Consider the following 25,556-nt stretch of genomic DNA (forward strand, 5'->3'; position numbering starts at 1 on the left):
GAGTAACACAGTTGAAGCTCTTTTAAAATATCACTGAAACATTGAATAAATCCTTCAATTATTATATAAATCCTTCAATTATTATAATAAAATTAAAACCACAATACATCCCCAGGAAAAACAAAATGCCAGCTACATTGCCAACAATTGGAAATTAAATATATAAATAACATTTATGTCAATGTGTAATCTGTCTTTGAAGATGAAGCAGGATCAGTCTGCACTTGGCAATTTAGCTGGAAAAAGGAAAGAGGAAATAAGATATTAAACCGTCTTCTAATATCTTCTAAAAAATAATATAAATGATAATAATGTAAATAGAAAGGGAGATTACTTTATGTTTACCTCAGAGTCCAACTGGAGTTCACTGCATCAAGCCCATTCTTCTAGGCAAAACAAGTTAACTATTAGGCTTCACAAACTCTGACAAGTGAATGTTTTAAACCAAAAGTATGATGTAGTGATTTTTATGTTGTTGGCCAAAACATTTGTAGCCAACTGTACACTCAGAATGTGAAACATCTCATTGTAAGACCCCATATATGTATATTTACAGTTTTTTTTTTAAAGATAAAGTTGAGTTGAGGTCCTGCAGGGGACAGTTTCATAAACATAGTCACTATAAGTCTGACCAACTAGCAGTTAGCCAAGGAGTAATCAAGTCTTATTTTTCAAATTAGAACAATCTATGGTTGCTGGTCGTCCCCAAGACCAAACGTAAACTCAGAGGTGACCGTGCGTTTGCCGTGGCAGCTCCGAGACTCTGGAATGAGCTGCCTCTGCACATCAGACTGACTGAGTCTCTTCCTGTTTTTAAATCCCATCTTAAAACTCATTTTTTTTCTTTGGCTTTTAACACAGTCTGAGGGTTGACTTTTTAGTTTTATATTACTGTTGTATTTACTTTTATTGCTATTGATTGTTTTATAATTTTTGTTGCGCCTTTGTTGTTTGTTATTGTTTATTTATAGATTGTGTCCAGCACTTTGGTCAACAGTGTTGTTTTTAAAGTGCTTTATAAATAAAGGTGGATTGGATTGGATTGGATTGGTATGTAACTGACTTTACTGACAATATGAACAGTCTTAAAGAAAAAATGTAATTAAACGGAGCAATTTCAAGAGGGTCCTTGCAGCATTGGTGCTCGCTCGGGCCCTAATTACTTATAAGACTCATCTAAGCAGTTAATAAAACTGGCCAACCTTAAAAAGTATAGAGACGAGACTTCCAAAAGAATTTCTGATCCATTTGATAAATGTATTTATTTTTGTATTATTTATTAATATTGTTACTCTGTTGACTCTTACGTGTTTAAGGGAGGCAGAGATACGGGACCACCCATATGCTGCACTGTTGGCTGATTAGTACCGCCTTGTCCTGCTGACATCATAGAGGGCCAAACAGAGTAGCCAATTGGAGGGAGAGGAGGTCCATGGGAGCCGTAGTGATGATGATGATGGACAGCCCCCCCTCTCACTGTTGAATAAAGTTCCTGAACCAACATCAAATTAGCATTGTGACTTACATAGTACTACATTGTGAAATGAACAAATATCAACTTTATGTATGTTGAACACAACATCCCCTGATGGTTACCTGCCCTGTGTGAGGTGTGTTTCCTCCTGGGGACACAGCCATTGGTGGAAGAGCCTTCAGCATCATATTGTGCATGATGATCTGGTGCATCTGAGCATTCTGCATGAGCATCAACTCCACCATATCTGTTGTAATAAGAATAATAAAATGAAAAACTCTTGGTCTATAGCTTAAATCTTGAACTGATGTCCATTTAATTTGTTCTTATTGACTTTTGATGTTTCAGGCATGCAACCTGAAACATTTACTACAATACTGTTCAAAAGTTTGGGTTCAGTAAGATGTTTTTAAAGAAGAGCCTTCTGTTCACCAATACTGCATTCATTTATCAAGTCAAAAGCAATTACATTGTCAAATATTATTACAATTTAAAATAACTGTTTTTAAATATATTGTACTTGTTTTTTTTCTGGAATGACAAAGATCATTTTTTCAATGTCGTTCATTCAGAAATCATTGTGATGTGCTGATTTGGTGCTCAAGAAACATTATGTATTGTTAGTTGAAAAGTGAAGTATGTAAACTATGGAAGTGCTTTCTTCAGGATTCTCAGATGAACAGAAAGTTTGAAGAACAGCCTTTATTTGGAATAGAAATATTTTGGAACATTAAAAATTGTCTTTACTGTCGCATTTGACCAATTTTTTGTGTCCTTGCTAAATAAAACTATCAATTTCTTTAAAAAATATACTATGCACAATATATTCTCTCTTATAAGTTGCTTTTTGTTGGGAAGTACAAAAAAATTACAAAAGCTGTCACTGGGGCGGTACTCTTTCGAAAGGTACACCTTTGCACCTAAAGAGTGCAGTACCTCAAAGGTACATAATATTGGTGCCAAAAGTACATATCAGAACCTTTTTAAAGGGTAACATCCCAGTGATAGCTTTTGTACTATTTTTCTGAGAGTGTGTAAGCACGTTTAAATGTCCTAGTCACTTTTACTTATTATTACTTACATATTTATTTTATGTTATGGCTTAGTACATTTAGATGTATTCATTTAGCAGACACTTTTATCCAAAGCGACGTACAAATAAGTATAAAAAACTGTTATAGTACAAGGCTTAGTATACAATAACTGTTGTTTTTTTCTGTATTTGATGTACCTTCTTTAATACTTCCTGATCTGTAAGGAAAGGTTTGAGGGGGTGGGATTTGTGCTATGAGAGGTTGTTGCTGTGGTAAATGCTGGATAATGGTGGCTGGCTGTTGAGGAACCTTGTGGAAGGAGAAATATAATTTATTAGAGGAGGGCCAGCAATAATATCATTGTTAAAGACACATACACACACAACTTGTTTATATGTTTTAGAACTAGTGTTGTTTTTGGCGGCCTGTTTTAATTTTAGTTTTAGTCTAGTCTTTGTGTCAAGCTGTCATTTTAGTTTTTATTAGTTTTAGTCATAGTCATACTATTTTTAGTCTAGTCAAGTTTTAGTCGACTAAAAGTCTGAGCATTTTAGTCTTATTTTAGTCAGAATTATCTATGGCTATTTTCGTCTAGTTTTAGTCGACGATAACTGATGACATTTTAGTCAAGTTTTAGTCAATGAAAATTGTATTTTAGTCTCTTTTTAGTAATGCAATTCTATTTAACCCAGTCAATATAGTATAAGTACATATTATAGACAAAACCAAAATCTTCTTTTAGCCAAACCCATTTCAAACAATGTTATCTTATTATATTATTGTTACCTTATAGACTCAAGAATACATCTATTCCCAACACGGAAGACGCTCTGATTTGAAGTTACAACATATTTATTTTACCAACTAAACATGTTAGAAGTATACACACATACTTTTAAAGAAAATAAATGTCTCTTAAGGTTCGTGGTGTTTTTTCCTGTGATTTTTGTGGCCACATTTCTCCCCATCTTTTTCCACAACACCCGTTTTATTTTCCACTTCAATGTAATAAAAGTTTTTCCAAATGTCTTAATAAGAATAAATGCATATTTAATTTAATTTAATAATAGAAAAATAATATCCAAATTATTATTTAATTCTTTAAATCTGTTTAAAATTAGACCCACATTATAGTTAAAATGTTTTTCTGTCTTGTATTTTATCTCAAAATAAAGGATGTAATTTTATTCCACATGGAAATGAGCGGAAATAAGTGAATACAGCCTCTTATTCGCTTAGAGGTAATCATAATGCTGCGGTTCCCTTTCGAACGGTCAGTTCGTACTGCGTCTTTAAGACGCTATGGGTAGGTTCTCCTACTCTCGAATATACTGAAGTAATTGTAAAATCACGCAGTGCTACTGCCCAGTCAAAACAGTGTCGAGACATCTCGCACGCTATTGGCTGGCCAGTGGGAACTGCATGAACCAATGGCAGAACAGCGTAATCTGAGCGAACCAATGGGCACAAAGCCCGCGAAGCTGAGCGCAAGAGCCCGCGAAAGGGGCATATAAAATACGCTGTAACTGTCAAAAACGTCAGATTAATCTCCTTCAGCGACGATCTACGGTCCTCGCTGATAAACTCGAACTACACCACCTTCACCGTGAATTGACGAGCCTGCAGCGGAATAGCGAACTAACCAGCCCGGACGTCCTGCGAGAGTCAGCGGACTGCTGTATTTCAGCGCGCTCAAATCGCCAGCGATCCCGCGAGCTGTCACGCCTTTCCCCTGCGCTCTTTGGTGAAACACTACGGTGTATCCTTTTTGTACAATACTGAGAAAAACATATCACTTGTGTGCAGTACTTACCTGCACTAGGAGGATAACCACGAAGGGTGCGTGATCTGTCTGGGCAAGGCCCACGCGGACGCTGCTCTCACCGGGTCCGGCTGCCCTCTCACTGCGAGGGTATGCCTATTTCCTCCCTCCGTTCGCGGATAGCGCTCTTTTCAGAGCGCGACCCCGGCCCTCGCGCTCTCCCGTTCCCCTTTCCGCCCGAAGCCTCGGCGGGAAAGAACGGCGGAGCCAGAGGGCTGAGTATACCGAGGCTAGCGAGTTCACGTCGGCCCAGTGCCCGCGTGACTCGTCTTCACCTCAGAGAGACGTTTCCCCTGTGACGTTCCCTCGATCGGACCTGCTCCCTCCGCTCGACGCCGAGGGCTTGGTCTCATTCGGCGGCAATGAGGAAGACGAATCCGCACTATTACCAATGTCTCGCTCTTCCTCTTCTCTCACTCGGGCCGCGCTAAGAAGCGCCGCGGACAGAGAATGCCGGAGTGGAGTTTCCTGCATTACTTTCTCTCAGACTGCTGGAGATATTGAGAGCGCGTCTTACGCTACAGGCTGTTGTCACTGCAGCTCGCGCTTCCTCAGCGGCAGCGCGTGCGCCCCTCTCTCTCTCCCAGCGCGCTCACTATCTAGAGCGCGACTTACGTCATTGCTGCCTCGCTGTCTAGCGCATAATGGCGTCGTGAATGGCGGCCAAGCCCTGCGTCTTTTTCACTCTATCACTTCTCTCAGTCCCCTATTCAGGCGACTGGAGAGGTTCAACAGTGTAGTAAACGAGCCTGTTATGAAACACGCACGCCACACACACTGAAAACACCGTCAAGAGCGCGACTTACGTCATAGCCACGCCCTCCGCTGTTACGGTGTACTTCACACAGGGTTGCCGGTTCGAGCCCAGCTCTCACAGGTTTCTCAGTGAGTCTCAATTTAGTGAATGGCGGCCAAGCCTTCAACCACTTCTCTCAGTCCCCTATTCAGGCGACTGGAAAGGTTCAACAGTGTAGTAAACGAGCCTGTTATGAAACACGCACGCCACACACACTGAAAACACCGTCAAGAGCGCGACTTACGTCATAGCCGCGCCCTCTGCTGTTACGGTGTACTTCGCACAAAGGGTTGCCGGTTCGAGCCCAGCTCTCACAGGTTTCTCAGTGAGTCTCAATTTAGTGAATGGCGGCCAAGCCTTCAACCACTTCTCTCAGTAAACGAGCCTGTTATAAAACATGCACGCCTGTACACAGAACGCTGTATTATTGGTGATCCTAATAAACAATTAAGAGTTCTTTCCTCTGTTATGACTGCAGGCAGTGTGTCCCCTACATAGGGTGTACCCCTGCATATAAGCACTGTTAATTCAGCGCTATAGAACCACTCAAAAGTCCTGCTGTGGCCGGATTACCACTACAGACTTACTTTACATTCTCTCAATCCCCTCGGTTCAGGCGACTGGAGATGTAAATATTGCAGTCAACTAGCCTGTTGTCAAACACGCTCGCCTGCACATCAACGCTGTGTTTTAACAATGACTTTACTAAAATACATGCACCTTGCACATAAGCACTGTTCTCACAGATTACTGCTCACGCCGAGAGCGCTCTATATGTAGAGCACGCGCCCACTACAGGTGTGTGCCGCTACACATAAGTGCTGTCCGCACAGTGTCACATCTCTCCCCTCGGCCCGTTTTTGTTCCGGTCAGGGAGAAAAATACTGTTCTGAATGTTTTTCATGCAATGAATGTAAACTACGAGTCCGCTTTAATGCGTGCTCCCCTGCATTCTACCGCCATAAAGGCGAGTTAAAAAAAAAAAAAAAAAAAAAAGATGGCGGCCTCAGGCCCATCTTAGATCTCAGACACCTGAACAAGGCTCTATCAAAAGGCTTTTCAGAATGCCGACATTAAAACAGATCATCGCGCAAATCTGCCCGATGGACTGGTTTTTTCTCATTGGATCAGAAAGATGCTTACTCTCATATCCAAATTATCCCACGTCACAGACCGTTTTTGAGATTCGCGTTCGACGGGAAGGCTTATCAGTACACAGTCCTGCCATTTGGCCTGTCCTTTCACGAAGTGCATGGATGCAGCTCTCTCCCCCTTAAGATAAGCGGGAATGCGCATTCTGAACTACCTCGATGACTGGCTCATACTGGCCCAGTCAGAGGAAGAAATAAAATCTCACAAATCTATGCTACTCAGCCATCTAGAATGCCTGGGTCTCAGAATAAATACAGCCAAGAGCTTATTGCTTCCCAGGCAGAGAACCTCCTTCCTGGGAACGATTTTAGACTCAGCCCAAATGAGGGCGTGGCTATTGGACGAACGTGCTCTGACTACACAGCAGCTTGCATGTTCATTCAAAATGGGAACCTACACACCCCTAAAAAATTTCAGAGAATGCTAGGCCTAATGGCAAAAGCTTCTCCAGTACTTCCGCTGGGTATGAAGCACATGCGCCCCCTGCAGTACTGGCTGAAATCACGGGTTCCTTCCCAAGCGTGGCATTCAGGCCAGCTTTGGATCAAAGTGGGCCGCGGCTGTGTCAAATCCCTGGCCCCGTGGTCACTTGGAAACAGTTTCCAGACGGATGGTGGTCACCACGGACACCTCCAACTCAGTTTGGGGCGCTCTGTACGAGGGCGAACCGGCCTTCGGCTCATGGTCGAGCACGGAGTCACGGTTGCACATAAACTGCCTAGAAATGCTGGCAGTAGTGCTAGCCCTCAAGACTTTTTTACCACGTCTCTCAGGTCACCATGTTCTAGTCCGCACGGACAACACGACTGTGATCTCCTACATAAACCGCCAAGGCGGGCTCAGGTCGAGATGGCTCAACCAACAGGTCAGACATCTCCTCCTATGGGCAAAAGGCAAATTACATTCACTAAAAGCAGTGCATGTGCCAGGCAGACTGAACCAGGGAGCAAACATGCTCTCCAGGGGCCTCGTGTCCCCGGGGGAATGGGCCATCCATTCCTAAATGGTTCAAATGATATGGAGTGTTTTTGGGAGGGCAGAGGTCGACCTCTTCGCCTCCGAAGACAACTGTCATTGCCCAATCTATTTTTCAAAGAACAAGGATGCGCTGGCCCACAAATGGCCCAGCTGCATACTTTATGCTTTTCCACCAGTACCGCTCATTCCCCAGATTTAAAAAAAAAAAAAAAGGATCAGGGAATGCGAGCACAGTCCTGCTAGTAGCTCCACTCTGGCGAACCCACATCAGGTTTCCCGAGTTGATTCAGTTACTATCAGCAGCCCCATGGCCAGTTCCCCTAAGGAAAGATCTCCTTTCTGAGGCGAACGGGACAATCCGGCACCCCCACCCCAAAATTGTGGGCGTTACATGTTTGGCAACTCAAGGGGGGCTCAAGAACCTCCCAGTGAGTGTCTTGAGCACCATCAGTGAAGCTAGAGCTCCGTCTACTAGACGTCTCTATGCCCTTAAATGGTCAGTGTTCTCTGACTGGTGTTCAGTCAGGAACTATAACCCAGTGTCATGCGAGATATCACAAATTCTTGTTTTTCTATAAGAGATGTTGGATGCAGGACACACTCCATCCACACTCAAAGTCTACACGGCAGCTATCGCCGCATCTCATACGCCTATAGCTGGCCAATCAGTACGCAGACACGCCATGGTCATAAAATTCTTAAAAGGAGCCAGGAGGCTTAACCCCCTTCTCCCTCCTACGGTGCCATCCTGGGACCTTCATTGGTCCTAAGAGCACTAAAAAGACCTCCCTTCGAGCCGCTGCAGACGGCTGAATTAAAGCCACTTTCGCTGAAAACTGCCCTGCTACTAGCACTGGCATCTGTTAAGCGTGTCAGTGACATTCAAGCGTTATCTGTGAACGCGTCATGTTTAGAATTGGCCCAGGCGATTCCAAAGTCATCCTCAAACCAGGGCATGGTTATGTACCTAAAGTGCTTTCAACACCGTTCAAAGCACAGGTAATCACTCTCTCTGCCCTCCCCACTTCGGAGGATGAGAGACAGTTACACCTGCTCGGCCCTGTTAGGTCGCTTAGAGCATATATTGAGCGGTCCTCCCACTTTAGACAGTCGGAGCAGCTCTTTGTAAGTTTTGGTGACCGAACTAGGGAACTTCCGGTCACCAAACAAAACCTAGCCAGATGGCTAGTGGACGCGATAGCGTTAGCATATGACACTATGGGCCTCCAATGCCCCATAGGTGTCAAAGCTCACTCCACCAGAGGCATGGCCTCCTCTTGGGCGTGGTCTAGTGGAGTTTTTTCTATGGGTGACATTTGTAGATCGGCAGGTTGGTCCTCACCATCTACTTTAACCAGATTCTTCAGTCTGGATGTCCCTGCACTGCAGGCACAAGTCTTCGCTGTATAAAAATACTAAGACGGCCTAATGAATATCAGACGGCCTTGTAAGCCCGTCCCCGTCATAAGTTGGCATTGGGGCCTTCATATGCTTCAATGCTTACACATTCCTTATAGTTACCGGCCTCTATGAGCCCAGTAGTATAAGACGTGTGTACATATATATTATTAATATAAATGATGTGTCAGTAACTCTAGTCTTGAGCCCTTTCTAATAAGTGTTCAAACTTGAGGGAGTACATGTCACTGCGCTTATCATAGCACGGCGGGATTAAATAGGCTCCCATAGCGTCTTAAAGACGCAGTACGAACTGACCGTTCGAAAGGGAACGTACTCGGTTACTTAACGTAACCTCGGTTCCCTGAGATAAGGGAAGGAGTACTGCGTAGACGGCCGTGCTATGGCGCTGACTCGGGTGATCGTCGCTTCAGTCGATTTAACCTGACGTTTTTGACAGTTACAGCGTATTTTATATGCCCCTTTCGCGGGCTCTTGCGCTCAGCTTCGCGGGCTTTGTGCCCATTGGTTCGCTCAGATTACGCTGTTCTGCCATTGGTTCATGCAGTTCCCACTGGCCAGCCAATAGCGTGCGAGATGTCTCGACACTGTTTTGACTGGGCAGTAGCACTGCGTGATTTTACAATTACTTCAGTATATTCGAGAGTAGGAGAACCTACCCATAGCGTCTTAAAGACGCAGTACTCCTTCCCTTATCTCAGGGAACCGAGGTTACGTTAAGTAACCGAGTACGTTATTTTAACATATCTAATTGCTGCCGTTATAACGGCACATTTCAAATGTTTACGTGCTTTTCTTTCTTTTTTTGAGCGGTGATGAAATACAAGTCTAGATCTTTCAAATGCATCCAAATTACAGCGAAGCACAGCCGCACGGTGCTCTGCAGTGGCCAAAAAGGATATAAACCGTGAATTCTGAAGTTATATATTATTGAAAACTCAGAGATGTGGATTCAGAAGGCACCACACGACCTTGGTGTTTGTCAAACAGTAATTTAGGTCATTCGGCCGGAGATTTTTACACGGGTGGTGGGAGAAAAACACTGATATTCTGGATTAAGACGACAATAAAATCACTGACTAGCCCCTGTAAATGATAAAGACACCTTACGACCGCTGGACAAATAATTACCGTCCGAATAGTGCTTACGAACCCCGACTGGCCATTGGTCTCGTTCACTCACCGGAGCTAAATCTTCTAAAACGCCGCGCGAGTGGGGCTTGAAGAGAGTGATGTCACCTGCGTCTGAGCAGTGCGCCCTGATGCAGCCCCTGAATGAGACGCACAAAAATACTGCAAAATAATAATAAAAACGCGACTTTTCGTCTCGTCTCATTTTCGTCAACGAAAATGAAGAGACATTTTAGCATAGTTTTTATTTTGTGAACCACATTTAGTCTCGTTTTTATTCGTCATCGTCACATGACCAGCATTTACGTTGCGTCTCGTCTCGTTTTCGTCATGTTATAAAGGTTCGTTGACGACGATATTTAGTCATACTTTTCGTTGATGAAAACAACACTATTTAGAACATAAAGAATGAACTGTAATAGTAAATGTAGATATTCTATGCAGGATCTGGCCAGTAGGTGCTAGAAAGAGAATATAACTGGAGGATAAGAAAACTTTTCATACAGTGTGTTGAATGATTCGAGGGGGCTGAGGGACAGGAGGAGGGAGAGGAGGAGGTGGAGCACTTTGGTGGACATGGATGGGAGGCACAGGCTGGAGTGGCCCATGAAGAGGTTCATAATGATATTGCCTATGAGATCCACCCCATGTGTGTGGCCTTCCCAGATCCTCCATCATATGCTGTTCCTGTTACATACACATAAACACACACACACTTACTGTATATATTTGTGATTTAAGATACAATGTTTCTATTTACTATTTATGTGACACTTTGTTCAAGATGAGAGGCTGCTCACAGCAGAGCCAATGTGTGAAGCTTGACTTTCTGCTCCACCATCACCCTAAGCTTACCCTATCAAACCTATATTATGCTATAAGCTCCACCTAGGTCCACATCACTTGTTCACTTGAACACCACTTGTTCAAGATTGCCTTTGTTTTAATCATCTTAATAAGTTAAACTCTTCTTAAAGTGCACAGAATAATAATTTTAGCATCATGTGAAACACTATACCCTCAGTCTCTCTAGGAGGTTTCTCTTCCGTCTCAGAGCGCTGTGTAATGCATCTGCCTGACCATCATAACTTCCTGTGGAATCAAAAAACAAGGAATTAGTCATACAGTAGGCCTATCTGTATTTTCAACGTCCTCATCTGCTTTTGTTTTTAGTCCTTGATATGTTTTATTTAGGCTTAGAATACACCACTGAAACAATTACTACAAAACTAGGCCAACTGGACTGGGCAATATGACCAAAAATATATATTTTTCCATATCATACGATATTTATCACAGTATTCATATACAATTATTGGAGGAAGGAAATGCTTGCCACATATTTGTTAGACCTGATGAATTAAAAAAAAACTTGTTTGTTCGTAATCTTACTTCACATAGCTTTTAATTTAGGGCCCAATGAAATCCATTTTATTTTCCCCTAAATTCTATGTTTTCCTTTTATTTATTTTTTTGGGAATCTGTGTTTAATGATTCAATACAAATTGATATAAACGTTAACAATGTAATCAAGCTTTTAAAGTGTAATCAAATGAAAATAGCAAATAATTTACAACAAAACGTTTTTTTGTTTTTTTGTCAAATAAGATGCTACATAGCAGAACAGTGTATAAGTAAAAGGAGGATGAATTTTTTTTAAAGCATTATATTCCTTAACATTATAATTACTTTGATAATTCCTACATTTTAGTAGACGAGCTTTTATTTTGACGGTTTATTGTGACCTTTCAGATTTCAGTTTTTTGTATCTTACGACGTTCATGTGTTGTTCATGTCCTCATATTGAAAACGTTGAACGTTGAAAACTATGGAGTTAGAATCATGCCAAAACCTCACACACACACACAACGTGTTTTACTCGCACCCAACGATTCACAAACAAACTCAGCGTGGTTTGCAAATGCAAAACATCACTCACAAACTAATGCATTTTGTTCTGCAAATAAAAAAACGTACCTATCAAAAATACAGTACGTTTTACATATACAAAGAAACGTATTTCTTCAATGACAAAAAATACCCTCAAGTACAAACTAAAATCTTTCAAGTACAAAAAAAAATCCTTCGAGTAAAAAAAAAACCTTCAAGTGCAAAACAAAATTCTACAAGTACAAAACGAAATCCTTCAAGTACAAAACAAAAATCCTTCAAGTACAAAACAAAATCCTTCAAGTACAAAACAAAATTCTACAAGTACGAAAAACTGTCACGTGACTTTTGGCACTAATTTTTCGCCTTGCTGATCCACACGCAAATGCCTTCAGATCCACACGCATGCTAGTAAACGGTCATGTAATTCGCACTCCACGACAGCAGGTGGCGCTGTTACCGACTTGCTTGGCGCCGCCACGGACATGGAAAGAGAAGAGAAGAAGAAACGCTAGCGTGGGGGACGTTTTTTGAACAAGATGAGTGGCCAACAGGTGAGTTTGCTGTCTTTGCTGGACTGGTGAATAAAATCAAATGTTATAAATGTTAGTAAATATCAAACTCCAGAAATGTCTGTCGTGGGTAGGGTGAATGGCCGTAGCCAGCTATGAGGTCAGGTCACCGAGGTCCGGGCCTCGGTAATTTTTTTTATATTCAAAAATAAAATTTCAAGCTCTCTGAATGATTAATTAGCCTTTTAAACCACTTCATATGTAACGTTAGAACAGTGAACGGGGCTTGAGAGCGTGTTGTGAGGGCGCGGGTGAAACCTCCGTGTTGCCAGATCCACCTATTATATGTCTTTTTGGACTCGTTTTTCCCACTTATTGTGACACTTTAGGAAGTTAATAAAGTGGGAAGTTGAATGTCAGGCTAGTGATATATTCATTTTCTCTCCCAAAACACAAGCGTTGAACTTAGTTCGTATTATTATAATTTTTTTTTTATGTTTTTCGTGGCAGGCATTAAAAAGAAGCTATAGACACACTGTAACGTTAATTACTGACAGGAAGATACCACATTCGGTAAGACAAATGATCATCGTTATTTTCAGTAAGAAATGAACAACACTATCAAAAACAATAGCATAATACTGATCTGTATGTTACACAATGAAATATGCCAAAAACTGACCAGCAGAAAGACGGCTCCTGCTGTTTAGTTAACCTTTCGCAAAGTCATCATAAAAAACATTCATTAAAGCAGTGTTCATCAATTGGTGGGTCGTTTTGAGTGGGTTCTACTCTGTTTTTTGGTTGTAGGATAGCAGTTTGCACCAATTCTGTAAAAGGGTCGCAGCTTAATGTCCATGGTAAAAAGTGGGTCCAATGGCCTAACCAGTGGAGAACCACTGCTTTAGAGCACAAAATTAGGGCACTATTACTTATCCATATAGCAATGTTTATTATGGAAATCTATTACAGTAATCAGTATTGTTACATAACAAATTGTGATGCAATAAAGAAGGTCTAAATTAACTATGTTTATCCGGAAAACAGACAGAACAGAGAGTGTAGAATGGCAAAAATATTCCATCAAAATATGTTACATGTAGTTCTTAAAAAAAAGAGATTAAACTGAAAGATCAGAAAGATAGATATGAGGACAAAGAGGAGAGCAACAGAGAGGAAGAGGATAGAGATCAGAAGGAGACAAATGAGATGTCAAAAAGAATGCCTATTTTAAAGTTTAGGTTATATTGTAATGAGTTGCATTTGTGGGTGTTATCTTAGCACAATTCTTAACACCTTACCTCGGACCTCACTAATTTTCAAACCCTGGTTACGGCCTTGTGTGTGTGTGTGTGTGTGTATGTATATATATATATATATATATTATATGAAGAGTTCAGATGCAAAAGCCTCTAAATGCCATCTGAAATTTTCTTCTATAATGATCATTTTTATCAAGCTCGTATATTTAAATTCAATAATTTCACTTAAATGGCAATGAAGATAACCTATTAATTATCATTTAAGTGAAATTACTGAACTTAAATATACAAGCTTGATAAAAATGATCATTCTATAAGAAAATTTTAAATGGCATTTAGAGGCTTTTGCATCTGAACTCTTCATATATATATATATATATATATATATATAAGTCACTGAAATAACACCGTACTGGGAGGCTGATAACTTCAGATCCAATCCACTTTATTCATGTAGCCCATTTTCAGATGTGTAATTCCAACATAATACAACATCATTTGTTCACCCAATTAGTTAAGTTTTTATAATAATAATTGTTTATATTATTTTTATACTGCATAAATGCAACTGTATGGCTCTTAAGATTGTTTAGAACATTTTCTATAAAACTGAATTATAATCTGTAATGATAAAATCAAGTGTTTGCATCAGCTACATAGCCAATAATTGTCAGGTAAAATCATGTTTGGCGTTGTTCTTCAAAAAAATATTTGACAACCATGAGCAAAGTGTATAAAAAACGCATTCTCTATCATTTTGAGCATTTATATATTTCTATTTTGTAGCATCCAGTGATGAACTGAAGGCCCTCGTGAAGTTCTGGGTTGGATGGGAGGCTCCTACAACTACCCTCACGTTGGAGGTGACTAACTGTAGACTGCCAAAGTCTTCCACTTGCTTTGAGGTTCTCCGTCTTCCTGTCCGCTACCAAGACTTTACTGTATTCAAGGAAGAATTGATTGCCTGCCTTCAAACATGTGACACTGGATTTGGATTGGTATAATGGCAGTGTAGCTTCTTTCAAATGCAGTTCAGAGTTTGAGTCTTAGAGTCTCCTGGGTTGTTTGTTGTTGTCAGTTAAAGGGATAGTTCACCCAAAAATGTAAATTCTGTCAGTAATTACTCACCCTCATGTTGTTCCAACCGCGTAAGACCTTCGTTCATCTTCGGAACACAAATTAAGATATTTTTGATGAAATCTGAGTGCTGGATCACTCCTTCATAGGCTGCTAGTTGGCCCAAACTTGCTGGCCCAGAAAATTAAAGGGATAGTTCACCCAAAAATGAAAATTCTGTCATCATTTACTCACCCTCAAGTTGTTCTAAACCTTAATGAGTTTCTTTGTTCTGCTGAACACAGGGGAAGATTTTTGGAAGAATGTTTGTAACCAAACAGATCTCGGCCCCCATTGACTTCCATAGTAGGAAAAAAATATACTATGGAAGTCAATGGGGGCCGAGATCTGTTTGGTTACAAACATTCTTCCAAAAATCTTCCCCTGTGTTCAGCAGAACAAAGAAACTCATTAAGGTTTAGAACAACTTGGGGGTGAGTAAATGATGACAGAATTTTCATTTTCTGGGCCAGCAAGTTTGGGCCACCTAGCAGCCTATGGAGGAGTGATCCAGCACTCAGATTTCATCAAAAATATCTTAATTTGTGTTCCGAAGATGAACGAAGGTCTTACGCGGTTGGAACAACATGAGGGTGAGTAATTACTGACAGAATATACATTTTTGGGTGAACTATCCCTTTAAACAAAGTTAATGTATTTTTGGGGTTGTTCCAACCCCCCAGATGTTTTAAGATTCTATTACAATAAAAATAATACAATCTACATGTCTTTGGTTTGAACATTCATTATATGACATTAAGAGAGCTGAGGAATGCTATGCTTCCTGCTGCCGCTGACAGTCCTAACAGGCGGCATGTCTGCTGTTCTTTTTGTTACCCAAATGTACGTTTTACTGTAAGCCTAGTAAGTGAGAACACACAAATTCAAGGTAATCCAGGTCAAGTGGCTGCTGACTGACAACATGCTGGAGCTGTGTGTGGAGCCTCTCAAACATTGTTTGTGCAAGCAGTTCCTAGAGAGAGGGGGAGAGAGGAAAAATGTATGAGGTCAAAAATACTGGTATAATTGAACATGACCAGTAGAATGACCAAAAACTACACTTTGCTTTATTCTTAATATCTTCATGACCATTAGTGATAGAGACCTCAAATATTGGCACACGATATTGGCACACATATACATCTTAAACTCAAACCACATGAAAATATAAATAACAGGTGATTGTCATTAAATGACAACTGTGGCCAATGAGCTGTGGAAAAAAAGTTATTTTAATACTATGAATTTGCAGTTTGTAATTAACTAGCTAAACTACATGACCCAAAGTACTTAACTACTGAAAAAGCTACAGAGATTTTAAATGCACTGCAGTTTAACTACAACCAACTACTGTAAACTGTAGATTAAGTGGTAATTGAATATATGCATCATAAATAAAATGGCCAGACATATTTTTATCTTTTCTATTGTTATCACCATCTCATAACTTCGCCACTTCACAGTAACTTGTAAAGGTAATAAAAAAAACAAACTTCCTAAAGTGTCACAATAAGTGGGAAAAACGAGTCCAAAAAGACATATAATAGGTGGATCTGGCAACACGGAGGTTTCACCCGCGCCCTCACAACACGCTCTCAAGCCCCGTTCACTGTTCTAACGTTACATATGAAGTGGTTTAAAAGGCTAATTAATCATTCAGAGAGCTTGAAATTTTATTTTTGAATATAAAAAAAATTACCGAGGCCCGGACCTCGGTGACCTGACCTCATAGCTGGCTACGGCCATTCACCCTACCCACGACAGACATTTCTGGAGTTTGATATTTACTAACATTTATAACATTTGATTTTATTCACCAGTCCAGCAAAGACAGCAAACTCACCTGTTGGCCACTCATCTTGTTCAAAAAACGTCCCCCACGCTAGCGTTTCTTCTTCTCTTCTCTTTCCATGTCCGTGGCGGCGCCAAGCAAGTCGGTAACAGCGCCACCTGCTGTCGTGGAGTGCGAATTACATGACCGTTTACTAGCATGCGTGTGGATCTGAAGGCATTTGCGTGTGGATCAGCAAGGCGAAAAATTAGTGCCAAAAGTCACGTGACAGTTTTTCGTACTTGTAGAATTTTGTTTTGTACTTGAAGGATTTTGTTTTGTACTTGAAGGATTTTTGTTTTGTACTTGAAGGATTTCGTTTTGTACTTGTAGAATTTTGTTTTGCACTTGAAGGTTTTTTTTTTACTCGAAGGATTTTTTTTTGTACTTGAAAAATTTTAGTTTGTACTTGAGGGTATTTTTTGTCATTGAAGAAATACGTTTCTTTGTATATGTAAAACGTACTGTATTTTTGATAGGTACGTTTTTTTTATTTGCAGAACAAAATGCATTAGTTTGTGAGTGATGTTTTGCATTTGCAAACCACGCTGAGTTTGTTTGTGAATCGTTGGGTGCGAGTAAAACACGTTGTGTGTGTGTGAGAGGTTTTGGCATGATTCTAACTCCAGTGTGCGTGTGTGTGAGTTGTGTATCAGTTTACACAAAAAAGACACGCACTGCCACTGACTGGCTGATGTCGCGTTTATTTCTGCTGTGTGATTTTATGGCTGTTTATCCATATCGAGTAAAAATGTCCAAAAAATGTATAGCCTAATCGTTATCAACGTAGCCTAAATTATCGATATGCCCTATCTCGATATGATAATATGTTTTATTGTCCAGCCCAACTGACAACTTTTTTTTTCAGGTCAGAATTTTTGTCAGGGAGACAAAAGCATACAAAGCATCAATCACAATGTAATATTTATTACATGATTGAAGTGAATGGTGCTTTGTCTCCCTATATAGTGCCCAATTATTCTTAAAATTCTAAAAACACAATAATGCAGCATACAAAACATCACTCTTATCTGTGTTGTGTAACGTTAGGCTACTTGTGGAAAGTGCTGAACCCTCTCGTTCAATGTTGTCATTTCTCTCATTCTCCAGTCTCTAAAGAGGAATAAACAGGATAGGCTACATCAATGAAGCTTCATAGTATCTTCATAGACAAGTTCTCTTGATAGAATGTTGTCAACAACAAAAAAAGAAAGAAAACCATGTCAGTAATAACTGATAAATATTTATCACATCAAAACAACTTACCTTTTCCAGCATTTTCAATCTCAGCCATGTCATTTGGTCAACCAAATCTGCCATTTTAAAAAACCCGTTTTAAATAAGTTTATTTAGTTATTGTCCATGCTTGCTGTAGAAAGATGTCCGTTGTCAAAAACATTTGTGTTCTTTGCCCAACCCTCACGTTGCTAAGTTACATTAGAAATCCAGAGAGGCTCTTTTGTTATGGTAGAACCAATAGTAGAATACTCTAAAATAAATAAATGAATAAGTAAATGGAATAAAAGTGCAATTTTAATTTGAATGTGCATTTAACCCTAGAATGCATAAACAAAAAACCCTACATAAATGCATAAAGGGGGCCAAAATGATCTGTATTGGAATGAATGGGGTTCTTCAAGAAAATAGGTGTCATATTAATGAAATAATTCAAACAATTGATGATACACAAATGTTTTCATATATCAAACATGTTTATTTGTCCACTTTCCATATATGCATTACAAAATATGAAATTGATTATTTTTCAAATGCAGTTGTACTTTTTCTAAACAAACTCTAAACTAATTTAGATCAACTGTAAAGTGTAGTCTGAACCATGTGAAAATTATATTTTCAGACAGAGACAGAGCATTTCACATAAGATTCCCACCTTTCAAAACATTACTTTTGGGAGTTTGCACCTCTTCCTTTGTTTTGTTTTTGTGTCTTGTGTTTTGAGCATTTATACATTTATAGCATTAAGTTTTATCTGTAGTCTTTAACATAACATTATCAATATGTCATAATTAATAAAGATTATACATATTTTTGGAATTAACATTTTTATACCTTTATACTCCAAAATTAGCCATATTTATAATAATATAATCAAAAGTTTATTATATTTAATTGGTCTAGCTTTTACAATTTATGAGACTGGGCCTTATATTATCAAGATTGTATAAGGTGAAAAAATAACAACTTTTGTTATGTCGTTTCCAGCCTTTGTTACCTTCTGCTACTGGTTGATTTTATTCACCCGGGCTTTTACCCGCGTCTCTCATTTGTCAATCACAACCACTCAGACTATCGGAAACGAGAGTACAACAACAAATACACAACCTACGGAGGATGGCCTTTCTCTCTATCATGCTTCGCAATAGGCTCTAGAAGTTGTCAATCAAGGGGTCATGCTTGCAAGCGCCTTTTCATTGGTCTCTCGGGCCCAATGCATTTAAAGGAGGGCGTTTTAAAAAGAGTAGGTGAATTTCAGCAACAAGAAATGTCATTGGCTGTCAAGTTCACGTCCCTTGTTCTAATAGGTTCTCGTAGACTGTCAATCCGATAAGGGCGGGGATTCACTTCGCGGCCATGTTGAAAATTACACTGACAGTTACTCCTTAGGAAAATCTCTCAACTCACAAAACATTGCGATAAATTTGTTTGGAGAGTTTTACAGAAACACAGTTTTAATCTGCTTGGCGCCCACTTGAGTGTTTCCTTCATTCCCATGAAACTCCTTGATCCAGGAGATGGATCAGGATGAAAGGCAGAGAAAATTAGAGGCCGGACGAGCAAAGGTAAGCGCTAACATTAGCAGTAACTTTACATAGGCTTGTTTTGAATTTGAATATTCCTTTGATATCCTTAATGTCTGTAATTACATCAGCTATTACATTTAATTACATGTTTTTTTCCTTTCACTTGAGATCCACTTCTATTTCGACCATGCACAGATATCACAGTCACTCATATTGTTCTTGGTGCACAATGTCTTATTATAAAACTTGTTAGCCCGAATCTGTTTGTCAGCACATCAGTCTGTCTCACGATCAATTGTGCTGATTATTATACTAATATGTCATAGTGATAATGGACAACATTAGGCTTAAACTCTAAGTGTATCTCGTTTATTTGCGTTGGCTTTCAAATTCAAAACAATATTCCTCAGCTGGAAGTTTTTCGCCTTTTTACTTTATTATTATTATTTTTTATATATATATAATACTCTATTTAACTTTGGGTATTTATGTTTGGAGTTTGAATGTGGGGAGAAACAAATTACGAGTTTTGTATGCGTTGCGTTGTAACGGAAACTTACTTTATTTGCTTATGGTATGTTTCACGTTGCAAATAGTTATATTTGCCTTTGAATATTAGGGGAAACCGATACAGCTGTGTCTCTAGGCAGGGTCCGTGCAAATCACAGGTATATACAGTAAGTTATATATTTAGCTCGAGAGCTTTTAAGGGAACTGCATTTTATCCGCATTGAGAGGAAAACCGAGATTAAGTGACCGATGTTTTCATTTGCTTTCAACAGTTAAACAATTCAAATGATTTGAACACGATATTGGCTGAATGTCTGAAGACTGAGTTAAAAAAAAAATACTATTCAATCCACAGAAGTATGCAACCTGTTATTCACAAAGAGACCTGTAGGAGGCACCACACGATTAAAATATCAACACCGCAAGGAAGCATTAGAAGGACTCTCAAAAGTGAAATTGTCATAATTTGCTCACCCCGGTGTTGTATATATTTTTTATGTGGAACCTACATTTTACTTTTATTGTATAGGGCAAAAAAAATCCTTAGTCTTTTGTGTCCCGCGTAAGAGTAATTACTGTTTTCGTATCATGAGGTTGAGTAACTTGAGTAATAATGGAATTCACAAATATCATAATTTGTGCTATTTTAGTCACAAAAGAGCTTGTATTTTTCATTATAAGTTTATTATAAAAAAAAAATATGACGTGGAACCTTACTATTCAACTCATTCTAACTTTCAAACGATCAAGCAATTCCATCAAATCCTCTTCTGATCCAGCTAGACAACAAAATTGAACACACACAAAATTAAAATGATTTGTTGGTTGATGTATAAGTTTACACATTCATAATCAATGTAAGATGCCCTATAAGAGGTGAATTCTGCATTGTCAAGCATATCGTCTGGCCTGAAACTCTCTTGCATTGGCTTTGGGTCATTGGATCCATACTGTTAAGCTTTGTAACTTTAACAACAGTTTACAACTTTGTTGTAACAACAGTTGATTATGGGATGTGTCTGGACTGTTGTGTGTTTGTAGATTAATTTAGCTCAAAGACTTAACTTGTTAGAGTGGCTTGCTGGTTGTCATAGCGTTTGTTAAAAAACGTTTAACCGATAGCATTAATTATTACTTTTGGTTTAAAGTTCAACCAGTTAATTATGACCATCCCTACTTGCAAGCGAACAAATTAGGACAAAAGTATTGTGATTTCCCAATAATGTAAAGATAAATATACTTTAATAATTATTATTATTTTAGATGTTTAGCTTCCTACAAAGCCAGTGTGTGAATGCAATGTGTTAGAGAGAGTGGCCTGAATATTGGATGTAAGCCGCTGTTCCAGAAACTGTTTGTGGCTTGTCGTCCCCCAGGCTTCAGATCAACATTTTATGTGATTTGACATTCAGTGGGCGAAACACAACTGATTATCTACATGTTTATGAAAGCAGGTCAAATGTAATCCAGCAGAATAGCCTGCTCTTGTGATTTTTCAGGTGTATTTTATTCGTACTCTCATCTGGGTTAGAGGTTTAGTCCAGGGAGGGTAGTTCCAAGTTAGGTCACAGTATGTACATTTATGTGAATGGTTTGCGTGTATTCGCTCCTCCTTTTCCCCTTTTCATTTGGTTCTCAATGGGTTCTGCAGAGAACATCTCTTCACTTGGCGGTCTTAGTTATCATAGTTGCAGACCTGCCCAGGAATCATAATTTTTGGTTGGCATTCTGTTTGGTTGATGGATTGCTGTCATGTGACTGTAGTTTAACAGCCTTAGGGGTTATGCTGATGTTTGTTCATAGAAGCACTATTGTAATATTTGATCCAGCAGGGCTCATTTCAGCTTGCTTTAATCTGGAATAAGCTTTTTAAGGCAGCTGTGAGAAACGTCTCTTGTAGAATTGTGCGTATTTCAGGCGTCACCACGTTTCCATGCTTGAGGATCAGGGATTCTTCAAAAAAGGAAGAGGTTGATGGTTTTTAGAAGATGAAGAACCCATCGTTTTTCCTGCCATCTATTTGGATATATATTTTTAAACTTGGTTTTCTTGCTGTCGTCTTTCACATTATGGACTAAATCATCCCTTAAAAAGACTATGCCTTATTTTGTCTGGTCTAATTATGAGACATTAGTCATGCAGGAGTCAGGAGATGCATCCATTTGATCTTTGACGTGGCTCATATTTAAAGCCCAGCAAAATGCTGATTCTGTGTTCATGCTATCTCATCCTGATGTACGTTTCCCTCTACCTGTCCCTCAACCTCTGGCGCAGCTTGCTTACTTTAGACAGCGTCGGGCGAAAAGCGACAGTTCGAGCACGCAGAAAAAGACGACGAAGAGGAAGGGCCCGACTGTCAAGACAAATGACTGCTCTGTGCAAGAGCACCACCTAGAAGGACCACAGACAGACGATTGTCATGGAGAGATCAGCAAGGAATACTCAGAGGTTTGCTTTTAGTTTAATTGTTTCTTAAGTTGTCAAAACTGTCCTGTTTATTTGTTACAGCTGACAAATTATTTAATTATATATAAGCACAAAATAAAAACTTCTGTGACTTTGTGACGCCAGTCAGAAGCATCGACACATCAGTCACAGTGATGCAATCAGGAGAAGGCAATATCAATTTGACTAAAAATCTATGTAGGAGTCCAATAATGATTACAAAAATTATGACCCCTTTAAGAAATGGGTCAGTTGATTCTTTCATATCATTGAATTTAATATCTAGTCTGCTTGTTAATATTAACGTAAAGCCTTTCACTGTTCAGTTGTTTCATGTCAATATAAATGTAAAGCCTTTCACTGTTCAGTTGTTTCATGTCATTAAGACATCAAGTTTACATGTCACATGTATATAGCATGTACAAATTGCACAATTTGCACAAGCATGGGCAAATTCTATAGAGGCTATAGAATGTATATTTGTTCTCCCTCCCCATCTGACAAAAAATAGGTCAGTTAGCATAACATGGCTGGGGGGAATGTAGTCATGGTAACACAAGCTGTGGAAAATAAGCATGTTTGTCTGAACATTTAGGCGTCATTCAGACCTGGCGGCGCAGAGAGCAGTGTTCCAGATGTCCATCAGTGCAGCAGAGAGGCAGATGACACCAATGACGAGGAACAGAGCTCCTCTTCTGGGTCTCTGGCAGAATCCGAGTTGCCCTATCAAGCAGAGGGCGAACTTGCAGAAATGATTGTAGTTGCACACACTGGCAAAGAACAATTGAAGGTAAACCTTTAACCTTGATGGACCTATACACTTGAAGTTATGTTTTCCCATGCTTTTATGCATGTGTAGTTGTTGTCACGATAATTACATTTCGAACTTCGATACGATACTTTGAAAAATATAGATTTTCGATACCATGGGCAAAACGGCCATTTAGATATATTTTTTTTGGATAATTTGGGTAATTTTGTTGCAATAACTTACACACAGCACAGTGAGGCTTTATTAGAAACTTTAACTAAATGTACAAATAAACAGTCGGTAATAAAACAAATTTCACTAATAAATACAATAGAATAAAGAGACAAATGAAATAAACATGACTTTAGATTTTTCAGATGAGTCTAACGGTAGTATTCTTGTAAGAAATAGTACAGAAATTAAAGGTTTTTTTTTTTTTTTTTTTTTTTTTTTTTATACAATAAATACTATCCAGTAGGGCTGTAACGATTTGACCAAAAATAAAAACCTTGATTAATTGAACATTTTACCTCGATAACGATTATTTTGCTTTCTTTTTTTTTTTTTTGCTTTCCATTTTTCTAATGAAAGAGCATTTCTTTGTGATTTTAAAATACTTGAAGGAAACAATTCACTTTCAGCAGTTATTGTCTATGGGGCAGATTTCTGCTTGTTGTGCATTAGATACAGATAAATTAACACAGTAGGCCTACATTACATTTATTTTAATGCATTAATGAGAGAGTGATTGTGTGTGTGAATTACTCATACAGTCTCTATTCATTATGAAGCTGTGGTTTGTACTTACTTCAAAGGTATTAAAATATATGACTATAACGGTTGAGTTTCTAAGCTACTTTAGTAACTTTACTTAAGTCACAGGACAGCGTTGACACTGCGTTTCTGCGCTGCTCTCTGCGCGCGATCTTCACGTGCTGTGCGAGCTTCTGTCTGAGTGTTCATTTGTCACAATATATCAGGCATTAGTTCAACATAATACACATCTGATGGTCTAAAATCCCTTTAATGTTCAAACTGCAGGCCTTAAAACACATACAAATGACAGCTTTGAGGACGCAGGTGAAAGAGGTCTGCCTTCAGGCTCGGCTCTCTTGTGTCACACAAAAAGTGAACTCGATCTGGCTTCGGGGCTTGCGCGCGCCGTGTGTGTGTGGCAGAGCGTAGGCTATAAGAACGGCGATTAACTTACCTGTATAAACTGTGTAAAACATGCAGTTACTATAGTGATTCTGGGCATCTATAAACAAAGATAACTGCTCCTGCATCTCTCTGTGTGCCTGCAAACTGCACTTGATGTGACTGACGAGGCAGAGTCACGTGACTAAAACCAAAATAGCTGACATGGGAAAAATACATCGGTTGGAGGTTCTGAATTTCGGTTTTGATTATTTTCCAAATAATCGTACAGCCCTACTATCCAGTGTTATTTTACATTTTATTTAAATGCAGATTAATGCTACAATTAAAGTTAAACCTGCTGGAATTTTGCTCAATACCTGTACCCCTGCAGCGAAATTCAGGCCTTGTAACAACACATTCAACTGGAGTGAATGAGACGAGCGAGTGAGATGAGGCAGATGTGTCTCAATTTGCCGTTGGAGAGAAAAGCGAGTTTACAGCTGGTATCTGTGTGGCGATACTAAGAAAAATCAGTCTTGGAATAGTTTCAGATATTTCAGTATCGAAATATTGATATTTTTGATAACACTAACGTTTAGTACGTTTGCCTGTCTATTAGATCAGAAGCTAAACACACCTCAACAAAAAAATAAATATAATTTTAATTATTCTGCAATATTAATTTTTTTTACTTGGCAAGTTTTGTAAAGGAGAATTTTTCCCAATTGTGTGAGGACATGACTAACACTCTTTTCTCAGATGTTGAATAGCTCACAACAGCCAATATCCTGAAATAGAAATGAGAGAGTCTTCCAAACTGGGTTACATCTGTCCGTTTGACTGGATTCATTCATAGTTATGGTTATGAACACATCTAGAAACCTGAGGCAGAGTACTGCTTTCTGGAGCGTAGTGTTTGCCATAATTCGTTTGTTTGAATTTCTGATGGTGCAAACGGAAAGAAAGAACCAATTAGATTTCACGAAGGAGGTTAAACGAATCCACATTCCATGTGTTCATTGCGGTCATGGTTTGATTTCTTGATTGTTTTTACTAGGTGCTAGGAAGAATATACAGGTGCTTATTCTGTCAAATTTAACTCATTGTTTGCTGTAGTCCAATTTTTAAATGTATAGTTTTAAGGTTTTACAGAAACTTAAAGAATACTGTTGAAATTGCTTAATTCTTCACACAGCAATTACAGGCTGCAGTAGAGAAACGGAATGAGATCATATCTCAGCTTAGTAAGAACCTGCAGGTGGCGCTGCAGAGCAGAGACCAGGTGCAATTGGAGGCACAGCAGCTCACGGGTCAGATTCAGGGACTACAACAGCAACTACAGCAGGTAAAGTTGAAGTTCATGCAATAAAAAAACATCCATTGGTATATTCCCTAACACCGATTCATTCAAATACAACTGATTTAATTTTTACTGGAGTGCTTTAAAAGTGATGATTTGTAGGCCTAAAATGTGTTTCTTTGGGTTTGGAAAGTACCAAATAGAGAAATGCTATTTTCTCTTTGGCATGAA

General features: G+C 39.2%; 2 protein-coding genes across 3 annotated transcripts in view; one reads left to right on the forward strand and one right to left on the reverse strand.

Annotated features, from left to right (window-relative positions):
• Positions 1-1,303: 1,303 nt before the first annotated feature.
• Positions 1,304-17,737, reverse strand: cUnh21orf58 (chromosome Un C21orf58 homolog; the record flags this gene model as incomplete). Its single annotated transcript, XM_079840865.1, has 7 exons — positions 1,304-1,492; positions 1,597-1,721; positions 2,706-2,817; positions 10,311-10,493; positions 10,825-10,898; positions 17,473-17,530; positions 17,684-17,737. The coding sequence occupies 7 exons, from the start codon at positions 17,735-17,737 to the stop codon at positions 1,304-1,306; spliced, it is 795 nt and encodes a 264-aa protein (XP_079696991.1).
• A 1,244-nt stretch (positions 17,738-18,981) lies between these two features.
• Positions 18,982-25,556, forward strand: part of pcnt (pericentrin) — a 60,906-nt gene continuing 54,331 nt past the window's right edge. For both annotated transcript variants that reach the window (XM_079840766.1, XM_079840767.1), the window contains exons 1-4: positions 18,982-19,218; positions 21,964-22,137; positions 22,730-22,924; positions 25,221-25,370. In XM_079840766.1, coding sequence (XP_079696892.1) covers positions 19,171-19,218; positions 21,964-22,137; positions 22,730-22,924; positions 25,221-25,370 — 567 coding nt within the window. In that variant the 5' untranslated portion in view covers positions 18,982-19,170. The remainder of the gene's footprint in view (positions 19,219-21,963; positions 22,138-22,729; positions 22,925-25,220; positions 25,371-25,556) is intronic.

This window comes from Gobio gobio, assembly GCF_949357685.1.
Source record: "Gobio gobio genome assembly, chromosome: 17".
Lineage (NCBI taxonomy): Eukaryota > Metazoa > Chordata > Actinopteri > Cypriniformes > Gobionidae > Gobio > Gobio gobio.